General features: G+C 48.9%; 1 protein-coding gene across 2 annotated transcripts in view; it reads left to right on the forward strand.

Moving 5' to 3' along the window:
• The window catches only part of CCDC12 (coiled-coil domain containing 12), a 77,233-nt gene extending 50,955 nt beyond the window's left edge, over positions 1-26,278 (forward strand). The window contains exons 3-8 of one of the 2 annotated variants that reach the window (XM_034759760.1): positions 16,723-16,802; positions 21,155-21,216; positions 21,340-21,374; positions 22,868-22,944; positions 25,137-25,220; positions 25,918-26,278. In XM_034759760.1, coding sequence (XP_034615651.1) covers positions 16,723-16,802; positions 21,155-21,216; positions 21,340-21,374; positions 22,868-22,944; positions 25,137-25,216 — 334 coding nt within the window. In that variant the 3' untranslated portion in view covers positions 25,217-25,220; positions 25,918-26,278. The remainder of the gene's footprint in view (positions 1-16,722; positions 16,803-21,154; positions 21,217-21,339; positions 21,375-22,867; positions 22,945-25,136; positions 25,221-25,917) is intronic. The other variant, XM_034759761.1, reaches the window with a different exon arrangement.
• Positions 26,279-27,468: the final 1,190 nt, after the last annotated feature.

The raw sequence follows: 27,468 nt of genomic DNA on the forward strand, positions 1-27,468 counted from the left end.
GCACTTAACATGCACTGTTCTCATATTTGCTAGTTGTCAGTGGCCAAATCAATTGGATGTTTTTCCATTTTCCTGACAAACTCTAGGCTAAGGCCTTGTCTACACTTGCAGATGTAGAGCGCCGGGAATTAAACCAGCCCTTGGAGACAGCAGCAGGGAAAGCGCTGCCGTGGGTTCACACTCAGCTGCAAGCGCAGTGGCGTGGCCACATTTGCGGCACTTGCAGCGGCATTCGGAGCGGCGCATTATGGGCAGCTATCCCACAGAGCATCTCTTCCCACAAGCCTCAGCACCGGAATGGGAAGGGGGAGGAAGGGCGCGGGGCATCCTGGGTCCTGTCCCAATGCCCCTTGATGCATCGCTTCGCATCCCAGCAATCCCTATGCTTTCGTCCACATTTGGCGCCATCTTTCAACGTTTTTTGTACTGCGTGCTCTGTCTTCCCTTTCAGTCTGTGGGGATGGATCCCGAACTGCTGAGGAATATGCTGATGGGTCTCGCCAGCACGTCACGAATTGCAGTCGAGTTATTCCTTAAGCTGCAAAGTGACAGTGAGGAGTCCCACGATGATGTCGACACGCATATGACATGAAATTGCTTGTGGCATTCACATGTCACAGTCATAGAGTGACCAGACAGCAAGTGTGAAAAATCGGGACGGGTGTGGCGGGTAATAGGAGCCTATATATGGAAAAAGACCCCAAAATCAGGACTGTCCCTATAAAATCGGGACATCTGGTCACCCTACATGCTCACCACTGTGGAACACTTTTGGGCTTGGGAAACAAGCACTGAGTGGTGGGATCACATCATCATCCAAGTCTTGGATGACAAGCAGTGGCTGCAAAACTTTCGGATGAGGAAAGCCACTTTTATGGGACTGTGTGCTGAGCTCACCCACACCCATCGACACACGGACACAAGATTGAGAGCTGCTCTGCCGGTGGAGAAGCGCGTGGTGCCTCAGTCTGGAAGCTGGCTACTCCAGGCAGCTACCAATCGGTTGCTAACCAGTTTGGAGTGGACGAGTCTACCGTTGGAATTGTGTTGATGCAAGTTTGCAGGGCCATTAATCGTATCCTGCTCAGAAGAACCGTGACTCTGGGCAACGTGCGTGACATTGTGGATGGCTTCGCACAAATGGGTTTCCCTAACTGCGGAGGGGCGATAGATGGGACGCATATTCCAATTCTTGCACCAGACCACCTAGCCTCCGAGTATATAAATTGGAAGGGGAATTTCTCGATGGTTCTCCAGGTGCTTGTGGATCACCGTGGGCATTTCACATACATTAATGCAGGCTGGTCTGGAAAGGTGCATGACGCATGCATCTTTCAGAACACAGGCCTGTTCAGGAAACTACAAGGCGGGACTTTCTTCCTGGACCAGAAGATCAAAATGCCCATTGCGATTCTTGGAGACCCCTCTTACCCTTTAATGCCATGGCTCACAAAACCCTACACAGGTAGCCTTGACAGCAGCTAGGAGCGGTTCAACAACAGGCTGAGTCGGTGCAGAATGACTGTGACTGTGGAGTGTGCTTTTGGCTGTTTAAAGGCCCGCAGGCACTATCTGTATGGGAAGCTGGACCTGGCCGATGACGACATCCCTACGGTTATAGTTGCGTGCTGTACCCTGCATAACATTTGTGAAGGGAAGGGTGAAAGCTTCACTCAGGCATGGACCGCTGAGGTTCAACACCTGGAGGCTGAATTTGAACAGCCAGAGACCAGGGCTATTAGAGGGGCCCAGCGCGGGGCCGTAAGGATTAGGGATGCCTTGAGGGAGCCATTTGATGCTGAAAACCACCAGTAATGTTTGGTGAAGTGCAGTGGCTCCAATGCTAGCATGCATCTGTGTTTGCTACGTATGATGCACTGACGAGCGGTGCCTGTTGCTTTCCTGGGCTACGGTATCTTTTACTTAATGCAATAAAGAATGTTTCCAAAACCAGAAAAATCATTTATTGAAAAGAAACACAACTGCCGGAGAAACACACATGGCATGACACATCTGTGCTGTGTGGGAGGAGGGAAGGGGGCAGGGTGGGGAAGGGAACAATCACAGATTTGCGTATGTCCTGTTATCATATTCAGCCTTTCTGTCTGGAGTGCCGTGCAATGAGTGCTGCACTTCAGGCTGGCTAAAACGCATGGTGATTGGAGTTGAGTGCAGTGGGTAAGGGTCTTAGCTTGCAGGGTTGGGTGATGAAGCTACAGGTGTTGGAGGCAGCTGGTGGTGATAAGAAACCGGATGTTGGGGAAAGTGGGTTGGTGGTGACATGGGGGCGCAAGGGAAAGAGTTTTGGGACAAGGGCTGCGGGGGGGGGGGGGGGGGGGAAGAGGGGGCGGATCTGCTCCATATGCAGTGCTACGAGCGCCTGCGTCAAGTCCGCTTGGCGCTCCATAATGCTTCGGAGCCGCTCCGTGGTTTGTTGCCGGCGAGCCGCATTCTCCTTTCGGTCTCCTGCCACTCCTGTAGCTTTTGATTTTTCAGTAAGAGACTGCTGCATGACTTCATTGAGAAGGTCCTCCTTGCTTCTTCGTGGCCGCTTCCTGAATCTGTGCAGCCTTTCAGCCGTTGATAACAAGGACAGCTGGGATCTCAAGATTGCATCTGTAAAGCCAAAATGCAACATTTAACAGAGGCAGCATTGTTCACACTAGACAGAGCAACGATTCGGCTGATCTTAAAGACAAGTACATTGCACACAGTAGCACAAACTGCCTGTCCCAAGCGCACATAACCACAAGATCCCCGAAATAGTGAGTAACCACAGGGGCAGGAGGGACTGATTGTTCCAGGGCCGTACTGTCCTCTGGGGTCCTGTGTCTTGGGGAGAGCCAACAGCTGCAGGGGGCCACTATGCTCAACCCTGTCCCCACATTTTCCACAGGATGGGTTCGTCCTGGAAGATACCTTGCTGCTGAGGGTGACCTGGGAAGCAAGGGAGGGTCTTCCGCAACAATGCGGCTTCCGCCCTGGCCCATATGTGGCTTGCCTGTGTGCAGCAATGGCCCCCCCCGCCCCTCACGGCACAGTGGGGCGGACATGTTAGCCTGACTGGGACAAGGAGCACAGTAGCTCTGCCAAGGAACCTGCGCAAGCGGATTGCCCAGCTTCTGCATGAGACCTTAGATGAGATCACTGAGGCCGATTACCGCGATGTGAGAGAGCACATCAACGCCCTATTCCGCATCTAGGCATGCACGCAGCCCCAACCCTTCTTTCTGCAGCCCTCCTCGCCCCAACAGCCCACACCCAACAACTCCCTTCTCAAAATAAAAGCCGCTTATCAGGCACCTCCTCTGCTGTCTGCTGCGACTGGCTACCTTCCTCCTGGCTTGAAAACAGCTCCTGGCTGCATGCATCTAGGGATGCCGTGCCGTCCTCTGGCTCTGGGCCCCCCTCCTCCTCAGCACCCTCGCTCCCGCTTTCCTCCTCCTGCCTTGTTGCACTCTGGGCTGCCACGGCCTCTGAAGTGTCCATGGTGCTCTTCGGAGTGGAGGTGGGGTCGCCCCCAAGTATCTCGTCCAGCTCTTTGTGGAACTGGCAGGTCGTGGGGGCAGCACCGGAGTGGTGGTTTGCCTCCCGCGCTTTGTGGTAGGCACTCCGCATCTCCTTCACTTTAACCCTGCACTGCAGTGTGTCCCAGTCATGGCCCCTTTCTATCCTGGCCCTTGATATCTGTCCACAGGTATTGTGATTCCTACGGCTGGAGCGCAGCTGGGACTGGACAGCTTCCTCCCCCCAAACACTGATGAGGTCAGTACCTCTCCATTGCTCCATACTGGGGATCGCCTGGCGCGTGGAGGCATGGTCACCTAGAAAGATGCGCTGAGAGCACTTCATGCCTTGCTAAGCAAACAGGAAGGGGATTTTCAAAATTCCCAGAGAATTTAAAGGGCGGGTCTGAAAGTTGGTCACCTGAGGGCAGGGCAGTAGACGTCAAAGTGATGACCAGAGTGGCTAGAACAGGCATTGTGGGACACTTCCTGGAGGCCGATCAGAGCGCATTAATCGACCAGGGCGTCCACACTGGCACCGCAGCGCTCCAGCCCGGGTGCAGCAAGCTCTATGCTTCTCGTGGAGGTGGCGTACCGGGGCGCTCCAGCTGCGGAGTCCGGGCGCTCTACGTGCCTTGCCAGTGTGGACACCTCGGGAGTTAGGGCGCCCGGGGCCGATTTAATGCGCCCCGACTCGCAAGTGTAGCCAAGGCCTAAGAAACCTTCTATTCCTACTCTTTCCTCAAGCTTTTGTGCTGCAAGATACCAACACAGAAGTGAGTGCTGAATAGGCCTCTCTACAAAAGTGTCAAACCCAGGGCAGTTCTTACTCCCATGCATCTTTAATCACCGAACTTGACTCTGGTGATTCACCTTGAACATAGTGGCAAGGAGCTTGTGTGCTTGATCTATAAATAGTCTGTCTTTCTCCAGACTCTTGATCAGGGAACAACCGTTAGGCTCAATTGTGTGCTGTCACTCCCATGGCCGATGTCCTGCAATTGCAAAGGATGGGTGTGGGTGGACTCTGGCCCTTTCTATGATTTGGAGAAAGCAGGTTACTTATGTAAGGTAGGGCTGTTCTTGCGACTATTGATCTCATGCCTCAGACTCCCATAAACCATCGTTCACTGATGATTTAAACCTCCACCCCATGAAGGAAATGCTCTGAGCTTGGAAATTATGCCGTAACTCTGCAAACCGGGCTCGTGAGGAATGTCAAAGAATGCACGGCAAGGGTGGAGGAGAGTGAAAGGCGTGACCTGTGACTTAACCAGCCATGCTAGCAATTAAACTTCACAAGGCTGTAATTAATCCGCTGCTGGCATTTCAGCACTTAGTCATCCTGAAGAATTACAACTCCACACAGTGCTGCTTGCAGAGAATAATTTCCTGGGAGGAGTTGCAGGAAGCCAGGGCTGTGAAGTGCACTCTCCCCTGGTTTATGGCAGGATGTCACGGGTCAGGTTGAAACAACCAGTCTTCAGATTCCATACACAAAAAATAAGATGGCAAACCTGCCTAGCAATGGATTGGAAAGGAGGAACAACAAGGGTGATACCAGGAACAGCTTCTATGCAAATACAGTTCCTTTGTGCTTTGGAAGATGGTACCTATTTCTTGGCTATTGTAGCTACTTTTCTACAGGAGAGACCACTGTTGCTATATGCAGGGATAACATCTGACCCTTAATGATGGTCTGTGTTTGTTTACCCCTGTGGACACGTTGTTAGTGGCCCGTTGTCCTGGTAGTGAGAGTTGAGTCTGTTAATGTCATCCTGACGTGCCGAGTGTGGGGCCCTTGACTGACATCTTGATGACATCTTCATCCTTTTGTTGCCAGGGTCCGAGCATGTGTCACCTCCACAGTGCTCTCACCTGCTGCCATTCCTGGAAGTGAGGACAGACTCCAGTCTAAATTCCGCATAAGCAATTGTCCCAGTGCCTGAGTGGTTAGATGAGGGATAAAAAGCAGTTGACTCTTCCCAACCTGGATAAAACCAAAGTGAGGCTGGTAGAGAGGAGAAGTACTTTTAGGAACTGTCAGGAGCTTTGATCCCTCCCTCTGAGGACGCCTATCCGCCAATGTCAAGGTGGTGCTTGGACTTTGTGTCCTACAGGATTCAGTGCTGCTTCACTCCTGAGGCTAGCTATATGTGCCCCCTTCCTTCAGCTGAGCACCAAGTGATAGCGATAAAGGCCTCCGTCGAGGATAGACTGTTGCAACAGGCTCTACCTGGGTTTTATGGTGAAGGCCTCACAGAAGTATTAGCTGGTCCAACAAACAGTGGTAAACAGCGATTGACTGCACAGAGCCCTATCCCCATATCCACCACGACAGCTCCAAGCAGCAGGGACAGTGCAGCTGAAAGACCTTAGCGTGAAAGCGTTCTCGGCCAGCCCTGCAAATTCTTGACAGCAGACTTTTGGGTGTGGCATTGCCTAGCAGCACAGTTCATGATCTGCCTGTCTTGTCACTGCTGGGGTGCTACTCGAGTTCGACGGGGGCAGTCTCTTTGCACAAAGGTTCCCTCCATGCCTGCAGCACGGTTGGTAGCGTGTGTCTGAGACAACCAAGTAAGGAAGTCGTTGTAAGGGATGGATGATACGTGGTCCTTTCCAGATAGAATTGCGGCAATTAGTAACTTGGGAATATGGCTCCTCGATGCAATGCCGACGCATGCCTTAGCTAGGGTCAGGTTTTGGATTTTGTCTATCAGCGCAGCTCTTTCTGATATGCTGCCAGGCTGGCCCCAGGTTCTGCGATTCTTTGGGTAGTTCTAAATCTGTTTTGTAATTGGTGGTTAGATTATTTGTATCCAGTTGGAATGTGTCAAATAATCTGGCCAGGCATCATGTGAGACTTGATGGGCACGTGGCACCTGCATGTGCTTGAAGCTCTTCTACTTCAACCATGCTCAGCGGCATCCAGAATTGGCCATCTCCCCCTTGCTCACGTGGTCCCTGAGGAATCCCTCTTGAGAAACCAGACACCTCTCCAGCCTGTGTTGTTTTGGGGTCTGACAGGTAATGATGTGTTTGTTTTTTTGACATTCCACAGGTGCCTAAAGGAGCCCTAGGCAGCGGCTTGGGGAAGAGAGAATGTGCTTCAACACGCTCAGTTATTTTAGTGAAAGCAGCCAACCTACAATGCATGGCAATACACTGATTCTGAAGATAAATTGTCTTTGAGAAGAAGGCGGTGGGGAGCTACTGTTCCCTCTTTGTTTCTCGTTCCCTTTCTGCCCTCCCTTGGGTAAGGAATCCAGGCACGATGGGAAAGAACTGCACCATTTTAAGCAGACAGTAGTTTCTGGACTTCTGTGTTGGCAGGTCCTTTAGAGATGCATTTGCCTCCTGCCCCAGGAGGTGGTACTGTAGTATAGCTCTTCTCTTTGTGATTGGACAAGAGGTGATCTCAGCCAGATGAGAGATCTTTTATTTTATTTTTAACAGTGGGGTAATATACTCTCAGAAAAAAATTCTTGGTTGCTATGTCAACAACAGAGCAAATACAGCAAATTCCCTGCATGACAATGTGAAATATGATAAATAGAGTAGCTTGAAAATGTAAGAACCCTTCATAACAAGCCAGTCCACTGAGAATGAGGGTCAAGAATGGATGGATGGCTGCTAGACCCAGAAATACCAAAGGAAGTAGATGGTGGTAGATATGAAAGGGTAATCTTGAAAACTATGTGGGAAATGGGTTATAAAAACATGGGAAAGTTCAACAACAGGTAGGGAGGAAAATCTTAGCACCTTCCATACTATGACTTACAAACAGCACCCCAAGAGATAGGAACATAGTACGTGGGTAAACTGAACCAGAGAGAGGTAAATTGACTTGCCCAAGGTCACACACAGCAGGTTAGTGGTGGAACTGTCTGTAGAAATAGTCAAAAGCAGAAAAGTTCAAGAATGTAAGGCTGCAAATTCTTCTTTCAGAAATACAGAAATCTTTGTCCGAATGCCAGGGACATATTAAACAAATGTGCCTGTAAAGGTTCAAATTGGAAGTGTAAAAAAAAAAAAAAAGGGCAAAGTGACTCCAGGAGAACCAGGTAAAAAGATCGAGGTAACATACATAAATTCTTTACATGTTGAAGCAAAGAGTCTGTGTGTGTGACTGTGGGCCACCTAGACCAGAGGTTCTCAACTTCTTTCTTTCTGAGCCCCCTGCAACATCCTATAAAAACTCCATGGCCCATCTGTGCCACAATAGCTGAGTTTCTGCATATAAAAGCCAGGGCCGGTGTTAGGGGGGTAGCAAGCAGGGCAGTTGCCTGGGGCCCCATGCCACAGGGGCCCCCACGAAGCTACATTGCTCAGGCTTCAGCCCTGGGTGGTGAGGATAGGGGACCTGGGCTTCAGCCCCATGTGGTGGGGCTTTGGCTTTCTCCCCTGGGTCCCAGCAAGTCTAATGCTGCTTGGAGGCCTCCCCTGAAACCTGCTTGAGGGCCCCTAAGGGGCCCCAGACCCCTGGTTGAGAACTACTGGCCTAGACCACCCAGAGATAAGTGGACGTTGAAGTAGCAGAGGAGTATTCTTTTATATCAGTCTCTCTTTAGAGGACAGTGAGGAGTTTCCATTTCAAGGGCACTTTTTTTTTTTAAAGCAAATTGGAGTAGCTATAACAGAAATTGAAGACTCTAAAAATGAAGCTATGGAGCAGCTTGGGAAGTTAAAGTGCAGTGAATAATCAAATCCAGATGGTATTTCTCTGAGGCTTCTGACGGAAATGCCCAGAAACAGCTGAGATACTTAGGAGGACATGCAGGACTTCCTTAAACATAGCAACCGTTTCCCAAGAACCGAAAACCACTAACATGGCACTTGTGCTTCAGAATAGGAGCTAGCTGGCTTCTTGGGCATTATGAACCATTGAGCTTTGGCTGTGGCTTGGGGCAGACGATGCACCATCTTGTTTGTAGTCTTCAGCTGGCATCTAGAGCAGTAAGACTTGAGGGAATGAGTGTGTAGAAAGAATCTAGAAATGTCTAAAGTTTTGTGAGCTTTCAGAATTGGAGGAGGATGGGTGGTTGGCAGGAAGACGAGCCAGTGGGGGATGGCTTCTAAACTCTGCAGGAGCAGAGCCCTTGCAATATTTACGAGGTCCATATAAATGCTACCTCCTACTGCAAGCTTCCCCTTGCCTTCCCTTCAGTAAAAAGTGCTTCCGCGCCTTCTGCCCGTTCTGCCTTTCAAAACGCTAACAAAAATTACTCTTCACCGAAAAGCGTGCACTCGAGTGTTCTAGACAGTTGTTCCTCGCTACTAACCTCGTCCTCACCAAGATGCGAATGTATTGCCTTTTTAAGCATTCTAGTTAATGAGAGTTCAAGTGGTTGCTTTGTGATAGCAGCTGGAGCATGTGATGGGCTCTGCATCTGAGGAAGTTGCTCTCAGAAGATTTCCTGGCAAATTACAGCACACTTCAGACAGGCATGAGGAGATGGTGTGCAAAAGCATCACCGAAAGACTTTGAAAGCCCATTTATTAATTGGGAAACAATGTTCACTGCGCGGAACACTCAACACTGTTAGAGTGAAAACCAAACAAGCTGGAGAAAGCTTTAAGCACCTTGTAAGTATCCTCTGTTTTGCATCAAGCTAGTTCTTCACATCTTATAGGAATTACTCTTCAAACTCTGTATTGGTTGCAAATGTCAACTGCATTTTTACTGTGCAGCAGTTCCAAGTACCAGCTGCATCACACCTGGGTGATGCCTGATTGATGCCTCAAAATGAGGTTTTGACCCCTTAAGGAAATCCTTCCCCAGTGGAGGTGCCAGTAGAACTGATGCTAGATGTAGTACAATGAGAGTCAAAAAGGGGACTTGTAGTGGAAAGGCTTAACTGCGGTTCCATGTCTGTGCTCTATAATGCAGATCAATGTAATGGGCGTATTTGTTGCCTGGAACCAAATGATCCAGACCTGTGCTTTCAGAAGAACCATGTCGTGTACTATTGCCCCATTAGTTACTGACCTGGTCATTTGGATGATCAATTACTGCAGTTGTGCATGCAGTCGTAGTAGTTCTCCTGCACATTCCCACATGTGGGGTTTATGAAGTCGTGAGGTAGGAAGCTGCGTTCTCTGGATAATGCTGTATTTCTGTTGAACTACAAAAGCATTTGTACAAAAAATGGTAAAAGATTAAAAACAGAGAGAGATGTAGTTAAAAGGACACTACTCCACTGTGGATTCATTAGACCCCAGGTGACAGTCATGCCGTAAATTCAGTAAGAGCTTGCCTTACCCAGCTGCACCTTGTTTGGTGTGAGTGATGGAGGACCTGGGCCAGTCTTGCCGATAGGCCTCCACTCTGGTGCTGAGGTGTCTTATGTTGTATCTGAGAAATACGTGATCGCATTTACTAATTGTATCACAGTGCATGGGCCTGTGAGGGAAGGAGCAAAGAGAAGGTAAATGGGGAAAAGATAAGGCCATTAATTCAGTCTAAACATCCTTATTGTCTGACTTTGATTCCTTAACACTGCGGCCTTAACATTGCATTAACAGGGGGTTTCTTTTTTTTAGTAACTGGCAGAACGAATAAGTTTTTTTGTAGCATCGAAATGGCCATGTAGCATTGCTGTGTGCTCTTAAACCGGTGTTGCCTTTCACCCCAGAAGAGGCTGCAGTGCATTGGAGGGCTCCTAAATATAGGGCGTGATCCCAATCCCACTGACATCAGTGGGCGTCTTTCTGTTGACTTCAGCCCGATTTGAATCAAACTCATCGTCTGTGAAGTGCTTTGTGATCTGTTTTTGGGGATGAAACCGTGCTAGAGAAATCAGTTACCTTGACTTCACTCTCTCCAGCCTCTGTAAGCCTTTGCTTTTCAAGATAGCACATTTAATCCCTCCTCTCCTAGTCTATTCATGTCCTACAATAAATTACTAGGTTTGATTTGGCATCACGCTACCTCTTTGCCGTAAAACATTACAGATCATCAACAAGGAACCACGGGGTGAGGGTGGGCAAGAAGTCAGAGAGTGGGAAAGACTAACATACACCAGCTCTGTCTCTTCCTGATGAGCGCTGGAGCCTTGGGGGTTAACTCCATAGTCCGTGAGCACCTCAGGGAGGCAGCTACCAGGAACAGTGGGCACGGATAATTACGGGAGGCAGGTGCATAGCATTGTCTTATATTGAACAATTAAAGGGATCCTTTTTTGTTTGTTTCAAACAGTTGTGCGTGAATTTAGTGAGGGACAAAAAGCCGTGGCTGGAACTGGGTGTAGTACATTTAGGCACTGAATAGTTTTCTGCACCTGCAGCATCATTGCTGTCCTTATCCCAGGCCCTCACATGGCTCTGCTGGTGCACCTCAGTCCTGGCCCACGGCGTTGCTGCTATCTCAGTCCTGAGCAGCACCGAACAAATTCTGCTCTTGCCGTTTTGTCTCAGGGATAAATCTCCATCGGAGGCGAACGGTGATAAAACCCCCATGTTTTTGTTTGTAGTCTGACATGGGATTTGAATTCAGCTTAGCGTCAATGGGCAAAAAGCTATGTTATTACTCAACTGCATTACTAAACTAAGAAAGTGAATAAGGAAAAGTTATTTACTTGTTCCCATAATAGAAGAACTAGGGGCCACCAAATGAAATTAATGGACAGCAGGTTTAAAACAAATAAAAGGAAGTTCTTCACCCAGCACACAGTCAACCTGTGGAACTCATTGCCTGAGGAGGTTGTGAAGGCTAGGACTATAACAGGGTTTAAAAGAGAACTGGATAAATTCATGGAGGTTAAGTCCATTAATGATTATTAGCCAGGCTGGGTAAGGAATGGTGTCCCTAGCTTCTGTTTGTCAGAGGGTGGAGATGGATGGCAGGAGAGAGATCACTTGATCATTACCTGTTAGGTTCGCTCCCTCTGGGGCACCTGGCATTGGCCACTGTTGGCAGACAGGATACTGGACTGGATGGACCTTTGGTCTGACCCAGTCTGGCTATTCTTATGTTCTGTTGGGGAATCAGATTTAAACCTTATTCTCTTTACTGGGCTAGAGCCTCCTCCCTACCTGGTCCATATGCTGCGTATCCCCAGATGGAGAGTGGGTTTAAGGGTGCCAAAGACTTGCAGCACCAAGGGCTGCAGGGGCAACTTGCCAGGAGGCCAATTGGCTCTGCCTTGTCAGCAGATCAGTTCACTAACACACAACCCTGCGGCCCTGGGTTGATATCGGTATCAATAGAAATGGTTTGTGTAAACTTCACCAGCAGTAAAACCCTACAGGCTGATCACCTTGGTCCGCACAAGGCATGGGGCCGCCATAGGCCAGGCTGAAATTCTCCTGGACACGGTTGGGAAAGGTCTGTTTTTCTCCAGGATTCCCCCTCTTACTTCAAATTAGGGTTTTAACTCTGTTAAGTGGGAGGTGGGCCTACCAAATGAGGGTCGCAGAGGCCTCTCGAAATCTAGCAGCGAATAGGAGGTTTGCCCAAGGACCATAGAACGTGGCCTTCATGTATCTTCTGCAAGTGGCTCTGCGTGGGCTGACGCTTTTGCTTGCCTAGAGAAGCTTGCAGAGCCGTAGGAAGTGAAGCGCGGGGGGGAAATACTATGCGGAGTGCTTTTAGGACCGTTGCTGTTTTCTGCCCTTTGTTTGGCCACTTGTCCAAGCAGTTTCCCAGTCTGAGCACCCGGCTGTGGCAGCTGTATGCGCACCTAGGCACAAAATTCCACATGGTGATTTGGCAATCCGGCGTGCCAAGTGTCACAGTTAGGCTTAATGGTACCACCCCATTGACTTGTTCGCTCTGAGCTATTGTTTTGGAGTGGCTGACCTCCGGAAGTCTGCATTGGTTTACACTCCGGTCACAGGAAAACCTTCTTGACATGAACTAAAGTGACTAGAAACTTTTAAATGAATGCTTCCATTCTGCAGCGTCTGACTCTGCTGGGTTCGCGAGAGAAACCCCTTCAGCGTACTAGATCCAGCCTGCCGGCCAAGTGTCTAACAGCACTGCCTGACATCCAATTACCTTCTGGATGAATTAGTTACTGATGTTTTCGCCAGGCTGGCAACTGAATTCTGCTTAGTGGGGACGGTTAATAAAAACATAAATAACCCTGAGATGTTTGTGTGAACAGCACTGGGGCCTTGTTCCGAAAAAAATATAAAAAAAAATGGATCAATCATTTGGGACCAGAAGGAATGAAAGGAGCAGTTGCTGAAAGGAATTGGCTCTCCTGGTAGGACTCGAGGATAGTAAATTAACTTCTATTGATTAAATTCCTCTTCCCACATAGGCACAAAAAAATGCATTGCAATGGAGAGAGATGTGGTTCAGTGGGCTGAGAATAAGAAGGAAGCTATGTGCTCTCGATCCCTATTCCGATGTCTGACCCCCTCCTTGGGTAATTCATTTCACCTCTCTGCTTCGATTTCCCCACCTATACACAGTCTGCTCCCGTTTATCTGAAACCCTATTATCTGAACCTCTTCCTTGTCTGCACCCCCCAAAACAACTGCCCATGTGCTACCCTGCCCAGCTGCTGTCATGAACCCCCTAGTGAAACCCCCTGCCCAGCTGCTGCTGTGAACCCCCCTGCCACCTGTGTGTGCATATCCCCACTCACTGCTCCCTCGCCTCCTTCCCACCCCTCTGCCATGGAGTTGCTCTTCACCTGGTCAGTGTTGTAGCTCTCGCTCTAGCTTATGCAGAACCAAGGTGCCCAGCTCCCTCTTCGACACGGCCTCCGTGCTGCTCCCTGGGTGGCCCGAGGGAGCCAATGCTGGGGCATGCGCGCACCGAGCCGAGCGGCCGCAGGAGCCGGGGAGTCGGCTGCCGGGCCATTACTGTGCATGCGTAGTGACAACAGCGAAGTCTGTATCCTGTCCAGCTGTTTCTGACTGAGGGAGAGGACTGGGGTGAAGGGCTGCTCTCTCCATTATCCAGACAGAATCCATGTTTCCCGTGCTGTTTGGATAAATAGCAGTATATTGTAATGGGGCTAAAATTCCCCCGGCCCCGGGGAGGGAACTGAAGATTGGCAAGCCCTCTGGAAGGTGATCAGTCAACCATAAGGCACTACTGTTAGTGATTGCTATCTGCAGCACAAGGTTCTTGTGAGGCATGGGGCACCTGGCTACTCCCGCTCACTTCCGTAGGTATTGAGTATCCTGACTCTCCTGGACGAGAGCAATTGGCCAATGCTGCCTTCATTTTAACCTTAGAAATCTTGGCAAACCCACTAATCACGCCAGGCCCTGGGACTACACCCTTGGGAGTCCCCAAGCTACTGCAGTTCTTGTCATCATAACACACCTGGTCCCGTAAGGTTAATCAGTCGCTTCCCATCCCCCCTCAGTCTTTCCTTTACAAGCCCAGCTTCGTGAAAGATTTCTCCCCAGCAGCTCTCCCAGCGCTAAGCGCACTACACAACAAGCACAATTGTCGTGTTTAAAGGTGAATCCCATGAACTCTGGCCTGCATTTGACACAAAGGGAGAAATGTTTGGCCTCCATTTGTATTTCAGGCCCATGCTAATCTCTGCTGGAATCTGTTTCTTTTAATCGCCCTTGTTCTACCGGTGTCTGCCCAATGGTGGGAAAGTTGGTCTGGTTCTTGGTGTTATGTTAGAGTGGGGGGGACTTGAGATGTGGGCTCAGTTCCAGGCTCTATCACAAACTTCTTGGGGAAGTCACTAACTCGCTCTGGGGCTTGGTTCCCGCTCTTCTGCTTATTTTAGATATTTATGTGGCCCCCTCATTGTAGTATCTGAGCACCGCAAACTTTCATTTATTCCCCCAATCCCCTTGCAAGTACTGTGATCCCCATGCAGTTGGGGAACTGAGGCGTGGAAAGACCAAGCAGCACACATGGAGTCTGTGGCAGAGCTGGGAATTTAACCTGAGTCTCCTAAGTCCCAGGCTAGCACCCTAAATACTGGTCTATCTTTCCTGTCGCTGTGGGGGAAGGGGGTAGATTCTGTCCCTTTCTCTTGCCCTCTGCCTGCTTTGTTTACGTAGACTGTAAGCTCTTTGGGGCAGAGATCGGCTTTCACTATATGTATGTACAGCACTTAACGCAGCGGGACCTTGATGTTGGCTGGGGCCTCCTGACGCTACCAAAATATGAACAAAAGTAGAAGTGAGACTTCAAAAGAAACTTTGAATCTGTGCAGTGCAGCTGATTTAGTGGGATCTGTTTCATTTCTACTAAAAACACCGGAAATGGGTTTCCAGTATCAGAACTGACAGACCAACACCATTGACCGCTGGCTGGGTGGAGGAATTCAGACAGTAGCAAGTGAAATGCTGCCCCTTTTTGTGTGACAAGAATGATTTCAGATTAGAACAGGCAATGGTGGCATACGTCACGTAGAACTTGCCTTTAAAGACAGAGGCCCTAGGATCCAGTGGGAAACGGCCTCTTGTGGGCCATTAAAAGTTGCAAAATCCCAAATTGCTCCATCACTGATTTTTTTTTTTTTTAAAGGAAAAAATACTATTCATTATTTACGCGGGATCTAGATGAAAATGTTTTGTCATCCAATATGCGGAACAGCAGCAGTCAAATGTTCTTCCAGGGCAGTTCTGACTGATGCGAATGCCTAACCAAGAAGTGAGTTAATTTCAAGGTTCATTACAAATAGAAGAGCCCACAGCCCCTTAGGTATTGCAGGGTACCTATGAATTTCTAGGTAGGAATTACTCTCCGGTGCATCATTTAAGAAATGGTTTTTAGCACAGCGTGATTGGCTCCCTCCCCTTGGTTTTTTTCTCTAACCTGCTTGTCCATTTCCCCTCCCCCACAATTTTTAATGTATTTTGCTGTTTAAACTGAGGGCCTTAAAGGTGCATTAACAATTTAAACCAATTGAAAGCTTTAGAGCATCTTGAACAGATAAACCAATCTAAAGTGTTAGATTAGTTTAATCTTCTTAATTTGCCTTATGGGCTAAAATACTATTATATAGCACCAGCTGTTGCTTAGCATTGTTCACAAGCACATGAGCCAAGGTCCCTGCTCGGAGATCTTGCCTTCCAAGGCCCTGATTTTGCAAAAGCATACGCAGATGCTTATTTATTGTTGTTATTTGTCTGACTGTGGCACCAGGGAGCCCCAGTCATGGACCTCTGCTGTGCGAGATGATGTACAAGTAATCCCACTGAAGTAATGAGGTTACACACATGAGTAGAGCTACATATGTGCAGGGTCAGGACTTCCATTAGCATTGAAACACCTAAAAACAATAGACTTAAACCAGAGAGAGATTATGAAAAGGACCCAAAAATGGACCCAAAAGGAGAGGGGCTTGGTAGCATCTCTGGAACTCTTTGGGGGGGGGGATAGCTCAGTGGTTTGAGCATTGGCCTGCTAAACCCAGGGTTGAGAGTTCAGTTCTTGAGGGGGCCACTTAGGGATCTGGGGCAAAACCAGTACTTGGTCCTGCTAGTGAAGGCAGGGGGCTGGACTTGATGACCTTTCAAGGTCCCTTCCAGTTCTAGGAGATGGGATATCGCCGTTAAATTATTTATTTATTTTATTTCACATCCTGGCCTGGAAAGGGTTAATGAACACCCATCTCTGTGCTGAGCCTAGTTTCCCTCTGCCTGCCCGCCAGCTCCACGCAGCCCGAGTGGAAGAACTCTGCCCAGAAACCCACACTGCGTTCTCTTTGCATGTTGCTTTCAGCTCACCTTCCATAAATAGCTGGGTCTAAACCCCCTGGATATGAGGCAGACAAGGGCTGTTCAATTCCAATTAACCTTTACATTATCTTACCTTGAAATATGCCATTACCTTCTTGCACCTTGACCGGATGCCAGTGCTGTGGCTCTGTTGGCTTCAGTCACGTCAGCAGTGGCCTTACGCCACAGGCGAATGGACCCCATTGGGGCTTTCCTGCTGGGAGAATCAAACCCACTTGTTTCAGTGAAATCCCACGTGTATCGAAGCAGTGAAATATGGGCCCCTGCACAGCCAGGACTTCCCTATTGAAGTATTGTTTGCCACAGAGAAAATAATTGAGCAGGTGTCTGGTCTGTCGAATTTGCCTCACTTTGAGGGTCAACCAGCCTCAATTGTGTCCATCTAGTTCAAAGTCGCTCTTCTTCTTTATTGATTAGAGAAAGTGAGAACTTTGGCTTCTGCATCTCTGTTCTTGTGCATGTCAGTTAAGATGGTGGCAGCCCGTTGAGGGGGAAGGTGCCTGTGTTTACACGTCTCCTGCTTTCTCCCCTTACTTTCTAGGGAGCTCAAGCTGCGAAATTATGTTCCTGAGGATGAAGATCTCAAGAAAAGGAAGGTGCCTCAGGCCAAGCCGGCCTCAGGTAGGCGCCGGAGAGGGAGTTTTTGAGAGCTTGGGAATGATGCCTCCCCCCATTTAAAAAACAAAACTTAGAAGATGTGAAAGATGCTGGATTGATCACCTTGGAGAGTGAAGTCCTCTGCCTATAGGACAGGGTCAGCAACAGGTCCAATTTCCTCCACGTTGCCCTATCTGGAGAGACCATCTCTGGTACTGCTGTAGCAGGAATGCGTCAATCCTTGGCCTCTGCTGCCAACAAGGGCCCAGTTATAGTTTTCATCTAGATCCTTTCCACTAGGCCCCGGAGGGAGATCCACTATACTCATTTGATGCTGGCTGCCAAACAGCTGTCCATCAGTTAAGCCACTGACCTTCGCTGCCTTTGACCCGGTGAGCTGAAAGATTGCATATCACCAGTCCTTGCTTTTTCAGTTCAAACCAACTATTGGAAACCTGCCTGATTTTTTTTTCTGTCCAGTTTATTATTCTAAACTAGATGGTGAGGGGCATGTGCCTGCCACTCTGGGAATTTAGAACAAGCTGCACTCCCTGCTCTGAAGAGATTAGTCTAAACGATTAGTCTCTTTTCAGTATTTTCAGTATTTACACTGTTATTGCGCCTCCCACGGTCTCAGTCTTAGTGTCGAACTTGGTCCAACTCAGCTGTGTGGTACCCGGTGCCCAGTTGGGGAACCTCAAATGGCTTGGAGGGTGAATTAAATCCTCGTTCCCAGCAGTATCAGAGAAATGAGCAAATAGTCCCTATATCTTAGAAGCCATCTGAGTGTGACAGTGGATTGGTCCTATATAGACTAGACTAGAGTGGTTCAGTGCCCATGTCCCGGGTTTTTGCACTTCATATAAACCTCTCCCACAGGCCATGGCCATTACTAGCGAGAAATGAGCAGGAGTAGGGACTGCATAGGCAGGAACAACACCGCGGCTTCCCCTCCCAGCAGATGTAACTACCAAGTCATTTATGCTTATGTCTCCAAAGAATGGGCCAGAGGCTTCTCAACAGGGCAATCAATCCTTTCTTCTCTAGCTCATGGGTTTGACTCCAGCTCGGGTTAGAAGCGATGGAAAGGGCTTTCCTACTTATCGGCAGTCGGATGGCCTGCGCAAAATGAGTCTGTGAGGTTCAGAGCCAATTCTGTTAAGCCGGAGTCTGTGTCTGTCACGAACAGGCTCCATTGAGTGACTCGGGAGATGTGCCAAGGATTGAAGGAGCATGGAGACCGCCCTCCAGTGGTGGCTCCCTTGAGGTCGGGGTTGAGGCACATCAATGTGGCAGCGTGGAGGAGATTGCATGGCGACGGCCCACGCCAAACCTTTTCTGTGGGCAGACAACATCGGGCCAAAGGTTCCCAACGTGGGTGCCTAAAGTTAGGTCTGGAAAGCCAAATTCAGGCCTGTAAATTAGTCATTAGATTTTCAGAGGAGCAGAGTTCTCCTGGAAGTCAGTGAGAGCTGATGGGTGCTCAGCATGCTCCAAGAACCAGGCACCTAACTTTAAGCAACCATGTTTGAAAATATTAGCCATAAGTTCAGGGCTTTCAATCTGGCACCGTTCTCCAGCTTGAAAACCCACTTACCCTTCATTCATGTAAAACAAAAATCCCTATTTGTCTTGCTGCTAGCATGGCAGGGTTAAACCCTCACAGAAGAGAGCTCTTTAAAATGGGTGCCAAAGAATGGGAGTGTCAGGAATTAGTTTGCAAAGGATGAAGAAGAATACCCTGGAGTGCGGGAGCGGTGGCTATAATTAGAAATACTGGGGCCTCTGTGGATCTCAGCTGTGGGCAGAATCTCATAGTTTCATAGAATCATAGAATATAAGAGTTGGAAGGGACCTCAAGAGGTCATCTAGTCCAACCCCCTGCTCAAAGCAGGACCAATTCCCAGCTAAATCATCTCAGCCAGGGCTTTGTCAAGCCGGGCCTTAAAAACCTCCAAGGAAGGAGACTCCACCACCTCCCTAGGTAACGTATTCCAGTGTTTCACCACCCTCCTAGTGAAATAGTTTTTCCTGATATCCAACCTGGACCTCACCCACTGCAACTTGAGACCATTGCTCCTTGTTCTGTCATCTGCCACCACTGAGAACAGCCGAGCTCCATCCTCTTTGGAACCCCCCTTCAGGTAGTTGAAGGCTGCTATCAAATCCCCCCTCATTCTTCTCTTCTGGAGACTAAACAATCCCAGTAGTTTACCCTCCTGCGAAACAATAATGGCATTTTCCCACAATTATAATAGTGGGAAGTGGGCATAGCTGCCTCGATTGTTTCCAGTGATGTCTGAGAACCGGTCATCTTTACCAGCCCCTCGACAGAGCTATGATCTCCTTTAAAGAGAATGTCAGTGGCTTGTAATAGCCCAACGCTGCCTTCAGGAGCCTTGCCTCTGGAAGTGTTGTGTGGTGCTGTATGCCTTGGGAGGGGAGTTGCTCTGAAGCTGAAACATGGAAATCTGGGGTGCAGGCTTGTTTAAAATCAGTGATTGTTGGGGGAGGGCAGAGATAAGTCAGGAATCCTGATATGTATCAAAACAGGGTGTATTCATTTAAAACCACATAAGAAGTAAATTAGTTTGACGTAGAGGTCAGGTAACAAAATGGAGAGGATCTCTCCACTGCAAGTCATCCCTTCTCATGGCCTGGTCTTACAGTATAGAGCCGTGATTCTCAACCTGTTTACCATTGTGGGCTGCATTTGCAGCTCTCTGTGTTATGTGGGCCATATCCACACACTGTATATACATCCTGTATGGCCCTGAGGATGTCACATTGGCCACAGCTGTGTGCTGATTGGGCCGCAAGCAGCTCGTGGGCCCCAGGTTAAGAACCATTGGTATAGGGAGAGCTCCTTCCTGTAGCCTGAACTGAACCACGCTCTAAGCAGAATTGGGCTCTAACCATATTGTAGCCCTAGCCTGAGTTTGCCAAGGGAGTAGAGTCTGCCCTACCCTTGATTTCCGCCAGACAGCACCCTTCACTAATCATACTGCATCTTTTCCAGGTTTCTTTTTGTGTTTTTGTTTTCATCATTCAAAGCCGGTTCCTCTCTGGCCGGGAGCATCCATGAAAGCACAAAACAGAGACAAATTAAACCAACGGGCTAGAGTTTCCCACTCCTCAATAAATTTATTAGAGCATAAGCTTTCGTGGACTACAGCCCACTTCTTCGGATGCATATAACCGATATGCATCTGAAGAAGTGGGCTGTAGTCCATGAAAGCTTATGCTCTAATAAATTTGTTAGTCTCTAAGGTGCCACAAGTACTCCTGTTCTTTTTGCAGATACAGACTAACACAGCTGCTACTCTGAAACCACTCCTCAATGGATTTCTAACACCTGGGGGAGGGGGCATGTGATAGAAATAGCTCTCTCAAGTGCAGAGTCGTGTCCTCCAGTAAATATTGCTGTGCTCGGAGTGTCCGGGCCTCTCCCTCTTGCAATGTCTGGGCAGAAAGAAAGATGGAATTCTGCCGTCGATTTCTCCTTGTCTCTTGTTCCACTCGGGGCTTTACATTGGTTTTGAAGCAGGGATTTTAATCTAGTTCAGGTACTTCTCTGAGTTCAGAGCTCTCCCGGTCGGGGTGTTTCATTCCCAGTGGTGGATGTGCCCATTGCAGGAGGGAAGGGGGTATCATATGCTGTGTGTAAGTCGGAGTTCTGGGATGGATAATATAAAGGAGTTTAAAAGTAACTTGCCACAGAGCTATGGAGTGGGAAGTCTCCCATGATTACTCTAAATACAGTAATAGTTGGGAATAAAGTTTACCAATCATCTTATCAATTCTTCAGACTGTGGGGCTCCGTCCTTCCTCTAAGACAGTGTTTCTCAACAACCGGTCTGTGGATCGGTGCCAGTCCCTGTGATCCCCTTACTGTAGTCTAGGAAGGCAGCAAGCCAGTCCCTGGTATCCAAAAGGTTGAGAGACAGGGCTCTAGAAATGCTACTTCTGCAGGAACGCTCACTCCTGTGCATCATTGCTTGCTTTAGATTGACATTGTCAACTCAAGTCACATGTTATAAGCAAATCCATTTCCTTTCCAATATTACAGCAGCAGAGCTTATATTCAAACGCAGTTTGAGTCCAATTGACTTCAGTACTGCGGCTGTTCACTTCTCGCATTTCTCTCGGTTCAGACAATGGACGTCAGTTTCACGTGGTTTATGGTCAGTTTTGCTTCTGGAGTGCAATGTTTGGGTTGCAAAAGTTGCAAGGGAATGTTTTTGTACAGAAGTAGTTTCCAAAGCATGTTTGTTGGGGTTCGGTTTTGTAAAAGCTTCTTAAATACCAAAGTGAAGCATCGTCTTCATGCTTATGAGACACTCTGTTAACATTTGTTGTTCTGTTGGTCCCTCTAGTGGAAGATAAGGTGAAAGACCAACTAGAAGCCGCGAAGCCAGAGCCTATCATTGAAGAAGTGGTATGTGTCTTGATCTTCAATACCTGGTCTGAAATATAATTGTGCACACTTGTAAACTCACTCTTTTCCATTACATTGGTTTGGCTGCTCCTAATGAAAATTCCTTTGTTCCTTTCCCCCTAGGATTTGGCAAACCTCGCCCCCAGAAAGCCAGACTGGTAAGTGCTATCTTAGGAATCAGCTTGCGTAGAGTCAGTCCTTGTAGTCCTAAGCATCTGCGTGTGTGTTCATGGTAGCAGGGACGCTCTCCAGCTATTTCCATAACTTTAACCCTGTTAAGGTTGTACCAGCTGGGACGACAAGAAATTGGGAAACTTATGTTCAGCATCAAGGGAAACTGCCCAGTAGTGAGATCTGAGGAAATAGATCTCCCCAAGGGGAGAACTAAAATCCCCGTCCCTGGACACCACTGAAGCTAGACTGCAGAAAACCCTAGTAAATGTCCTGTAGAGACTGAACAGGCTCTGGCTCTCACGGGATTGGCTAGATGGGACAGATAAGTGGGGCTGATCTCCACCTTCTGGGAGTTTCTAGGATGGATACAATTGGTTTTGTTTCTATTTGCCTAATGACAAAGGGATCTGGTGAAGCTTGTTCTTTGCACTGCAGTTGCATGTGGAGGCTCAATTGGGATCAAGACCCTGGTGCGCTAGGTACTGTACAAACACATAGTGAGCGATGGTCCCACAGCATGACAGCACCTTGATTTCAGCATGTGGGCAGGCACAGGCACCAGGCTTCACACACCCAGCTGGAACCGTGTGCGCAGGATAACAAGCAAAGGAATATGTTACTGACAGGGGCCTCCGAAGCCAAGAGCATCTGTGTTCAAAGAGTGTGTGACAGGTTCCTGATGGAAATGAGGGGCACAGAAGGGCCTGGTCCCATGTGCTCCTCAGCTGGGTTTTCACATCCTCCTGTTCAGATACTTCACAAATCACACAGGCCTAGGAGGTGGCCTGTGCAGCCGCTCAGCAGCTGGTGCATTAGACCTTTTCTCCTCGTTGGTTGAGTGTTGGTGTTTTGTGCTTGGCTGGAGAGTTGGCTTCTCTTTGAGTGTGACTGTTGGGCCATGTGGATCGCTGGGCACGGGCATTGAGGAGGGGCTAATGTGAGTTGTGGGTCTTGCATAGTGTCAGTAGTTCAGAAACACTTGTGGCCACCAGGAATCTCATGGAGTTCTCGGTCTTGTAGATGGTGCTTGTCTTCTCACACTTAGGAAGGGCAAGAATTGCCCTGTGGGGAGGGGCAGAGGCCGAGGATTTCTTCATTCCCCTTCTTCCCCCAGTGAGGTGACACTCTGCCCCCCCCCCCACCCCATGAAGCTGAACTTTTTTTACCCTTTCCATCTAGTTCCTGTTTTAAGGGAATGCCGCTGCTCCCCTGTTCTGGCGGTGGTATTTAGGGAACACCAGTGGCAGGGGTATTCCATCCGACTGGTCTGCGTGGCCCTTGCATTGGCTCTGATGATGATTAAAATGCTGGCAGCTTTCTCTGTAAGACACAATCTCTGCCCCAAGGAGCTTACAGTGTTTCTGTGGCTGTTCTTAATCTAAGACCCCAGACTGGCTCTGAATAGACGCATGGGTGCTAGCTGGTGGGCTAGCTTGTATGTTGGGCTTTTTTGCTAAATGACCATCCTCTCCCCCAGGGATTTAAAGCGAGACGTAGCCAAGAAACTGGAAAAACTGGAGAAGAGAACGCAAAGGGCAATCGCTGAATTGATTAGTAAGTGCACTGCTGCTGTTGAACTAACGGCAGGAACTGTGGAAATGGTGATAGACTAGGAAGGACTGGGACCAAGATTTTTCAAAGGCAGGAGACAGAAATGAGGCTCTTTAATTGATCTGTATGCATCTGAGTAAGTGATCCCAGCAGTCGCTCCTGAGCTCAGAGGGATCTGCGGCGGAGCTCAGCCCTTTGAGAAGCAGGCTACTTACTTAGGTGCCTACGTATTTATCTTTGAAAATCGTGGCTTCATTTTCGGGCAATAAATATTGTTGATCGTCAGTGTCACACTTCAGGGTGCAATTCAGACCAGTGGGAGGTTGGGTCACTGCTTGTATTATAACTCTGAGTGCCCCAAAATGCTTCCACTCCCTGCCTGGGAGGCACACGCAACCAGCTTGCACGCCGTGTTCATTGCGCTCTACAGCTCTGATTCAGCCACTCTGAATCCAAGAGCCTGCCTCAGTTATCACAGACACACTCTTGTCTTTACCAGACTTGCTTCATGTTAGCAGGTGACCGCAAACCCGTGCCCTCTGCCATGTCCAGCCCTCTCCTGCAGTGTTCACAGAAATAATATGGGTCGTTTGTTCCTTTTAAAGAGACAAAATCAAACAGCTTGCCACGTTAACTGCAGTTAACATTCACTTGAATCAAACAGCACTGTGGGTTTAGATTAAAAATAAAACAAATTGATGAACAAAAGAAGATAGGATTTTAAGTGAGTTCAAGTGTAAGAGAGAAAGTTAGAATTGATTTCAAGCAACAACAAGTGAAAACATGCATCTAAAAGTCTAAACCTTAAGGTACAGGTTTTGTTCAAGATGGCTTTTCTCGCCCCGTCTTTGGCAAGATGGGGGCTGCCACCCCCTTCGCTCCTCCCATCAGGATCTCCTCCAAAACCCAAAGTGCTGGTTCCTTTGTCATGTTAGGTGAGAGAGAGAGAATTTGGGTTTTCTGCCCCTTTCTTTTATAGTCCAGTGAATCTTTGAAATGGATTCTTCTGAAGGTTACCCTCCAAGTACAATTCCTTCAAGCAATGAGAAAGGTAACATTTAGTCTGGTGGAGAAGGACGCTCCCTGCTCTTTCTTCCCTCCCAGGTGTTTGCTAAAATGCAAAGTGTTCTCTTCCCTGTGATCTCCTCCCCTTGTTAGTTTGATGGCCCCATTTACTGCTTATATGTCAAGTCTGGTAAAAGCCCATTCCTTTGTTTAGGACAGACCTGTTTACCAACTCCCCCGGACATGCCGGGTTTAAACACACTTTAGTCATAATTCCAGCATGTATCCAGAACTCTTCATACACACCGTGTACATTCGCCACACAAGCCTATTAATGATCAGTAAGTGATTAGTTTTCAAATGATACTGCACAAGGTGTGTTTTGTACAAAGCATATTACAGTGGTGTGTAGAGTGAACAGAGCGGTGCGTAGGGTCACAGCCAGTTTCTCACTCAGTCTAGAAAGCAACAGAAAAGACTTTCCAACATGAGTGGAAATGAACAGAGAGGGCGTTTTAAACATGTTGGACTTGTAGTGAGCCAGTTCTCTCTGGACAACTCATAGCACTGATGCTGTACCTTTATTTCCGGTTCTGCGCTGAATCCTGACTCCTCCAGCAATTTCACGGCTGAGAGCGATCTCCAGTGCAAGCTCAGTGGAGCTCGGTCGAACTTTTTAAAACAAAAGGCTGTGGAATTGTGTCAGGAATGAGCCCCCACAGGTGCCCTCTCTCTAGGGGCATTGAGGAGGACTCTGGAGTGGAGAGTGATGCTGCCTGCCTCTGGCAGCCAGCCAGAACATATTGGTCCTCAGAGCACTGGATATGTCTAAACCATTGTTAGTTCCCCTTGATTGCTTCCCTGATGGGCGGGTGGCTGATTTGGGGAGGGGTAATATTGCTGCCCACTGGGCAGATAGACATGTCTATGGGATGTGCCCAGAGCCTACAGTGGTACAGGTTGTCCAGTAGAATCCAGATTCGCCCAGCCATTTGGGTGACACTCACATCCACTCCAGAAATAACTGGGACCTGAGCCAATCCAGAATCAATGGAGCAGGGAAACTTGCTGGCAAGGTTGATGGATATCCTGGAAGTTTGGGTAGCCCAGTTCAGATCTCCCCCTTCACGTGCCGTTCTAAACTCTGGTTACACAGTGATCACTGACTGGCTTTTCTGTTGCCCACACAGGAGAGCGATTGAGAGGCCAAGAGGAAGAACTGGCATCAGCTGTGGGATCAGCAAAGCAGGAAGGAAGTGATTCTGATTAAGGAGGTCCGGTTGGCTACCTCAGAGCACAGACTCATTGGGGCTTGTCAGATTGGTCTTGTCACTCTTTGCTAACGGAATCCTTAACTCCCTGGGACTTGAGTAGAGGGGAATCTCTCTCTGAGACCTGACTGCTTTAGCCAGAGCACAGCAGCTCCTAAAGGGGGCAGATACGGGGAGCCCCTCAGTCCGTTCTAGACCCACGGGGCTTGCTGTGTGTGAGCATTTCACATGGGAATGCTCCGTGCAATGTGCATGCTGTGTCCTGCGTTCTCATCCCCAGGAGAGCGTGCCTGGCTCAGCCTCGCAGGGGGTGATCGTTGCAGTGTGTGGTTTAGGGTGTGTGTTTGGGGGGGGGGGGGGTGTCCAATGGAGCTTTTCTGGACTTTCGATGAAGTAAAAGTTCCGGATAAAGCACTGGATCAGGTTAAAGGAGCACATGGGTCATGAGTGGCATGCGGAATGCCACACAGCCCTGTGCTTAGCGGTCATCCCTGGGAACTTCACGTGAAAATTGTGGCCCCTACCTACACTGGTCAGGGAATGACGTAGCATCTTCCTAGCTCAAGCCGTGTTCCAGAGCAGTGTGCTAGAGAGGTGCGGACGCTTTCTTTGGCCAGTGCAGACAGCGTGTTTCTCTGCAGAGGGGGGTGGGGGCCTATAGAGCCAACTCCTTTGCTGACCCCTTTTATCTCTCCTGCAGTACAGCTGAGTCCATGACATATACAAGAGGGGCTGGTGAGCTGCCCTCACTTAAACAGAGGAGGGGTGGAGCCTCCCGCTGCATGGAGACTTTGCTGAGGGCAAGAAGAAACCAATGACTGTACAAAAGAATCCCGAAATGCCTTTGCAGCTGGAGAGCTTTCTGCATGGTCACTGAAAACGGCCTCGCCTGCATTCTAGCAGACAGATTCATGTACGATTCATATTGTTCCCTTTTGCTTTTAGATCCCCCCCACATACAGGAGCTGGTGCTGTATCAGTGGGGTTTGTTACGGATAAAACTGGGCTGCAGCCTGTATTTTTTTTCATAATAAAATGATCCGGCAACGGTGCAAAATGTCCCTTTGCTGTGCTGGGTGCATCACTTCCGCGGGGAGGCCACGAGAGCATGTGCTGCAGAGGTAGTTAATTTCACATCGGGTTTAGTCTGTGGGCCGGCTGCATCCGCTTTGGGGGGGGGAGGGAGTGGTGCCCGGGCAGCGTCGGCTCAGGTGCACACAGGTGAGGAGCAGCAGCGGTGAACACACCCTAATTCAGTGTCAGATTATTACTGTGGCTTTCTAAAACCCGTGTCGATATTCACAGCGCGGCAGGAGCTGGGGGCTTTTTGAATAATGAATCCTTTTCAGTGGCCCCCACAGCATCAGAACTTCCTGGAGCACGTCAGGGTGCGTTCCTAGGTGCCCTTTATGCGCATGGTGAGCTGTTTGCCCTGGGATCTGGACCAGGCTAGCCAACTCCTGGTTGAACCACGGTTGTGGTAGCAGCATTCCCATAACTGTGGGATTTATTTAAAAGCTCACTTTGAGGGGTAGAAATGCGGATCACTTTGAAGACATTGTCAAGGACAGAGCTATCCTAGAGAGCAGCTCGTGATGAAGGTTGTAAACACTTTGAGGAAGACAGCCGTGAAAAACGGGGCCAAGTGTCATGCCAACTTTCCTATATGACCTCAGTTCGTGACCTTGCTATTCACTGATCAGACGATACAGCCACAAGAGAACAGACAAGATGCCGTGACATCATCCTGGGATATGCTGGACAGCGTATATACATTTAAACGCATTGGAGTTCCTCAGATGCAACATCTGGTGTGTAAGAATTTGACAGGGATCTTTAGAGCAGAGTTTACACAGGATACAAATAAATGTCCCTGCTAGCACCTGGGGAAAGGTGCAGGGTTAAAAATCTCTGGATCAGTCTTCCGTCCGCAGTTCAGGTCCGCAGGGATTCACGCTTCTTCCAGGCTGTCCCATGGACGTGCCTCGGCGCTGACCTGCAGCAGACACCTTTATTTGCCAGAGGCTCAGCATTCATGCCCACTGCAGCCCTGATTACTCTGAGCCCCGTCACCGAACTTTGTGCTGTGGTCCTGTCTCCGTTCACAAGCGAACCGGAGTTGGGTCAGTGCCGGCTCGGAGGGCAAACCTCCACGGAACACGTAGGGTCCGCAGAAAGCGGCTCTGGTTCAGTCGGTGGGGCTCCTTCTCTTTTCAGTCGTGGCAATGCCACGCTTGGTGGTGAGAGGCTG

This window comes from Trachemys scripta, chromosome 2 (genome assembly GCF_013100865.1).
Source record: "Trachemys scripta elegans isolate TJP31775 chromosome 2, CAS_Tse_1.0, whole genome shotgun sequence".
Classification (NCBI taxonomy): Eukaryota; Metazoa; Chordata; order Testudines; family Emydidae; genus Trachemys; species Trachemys scripta.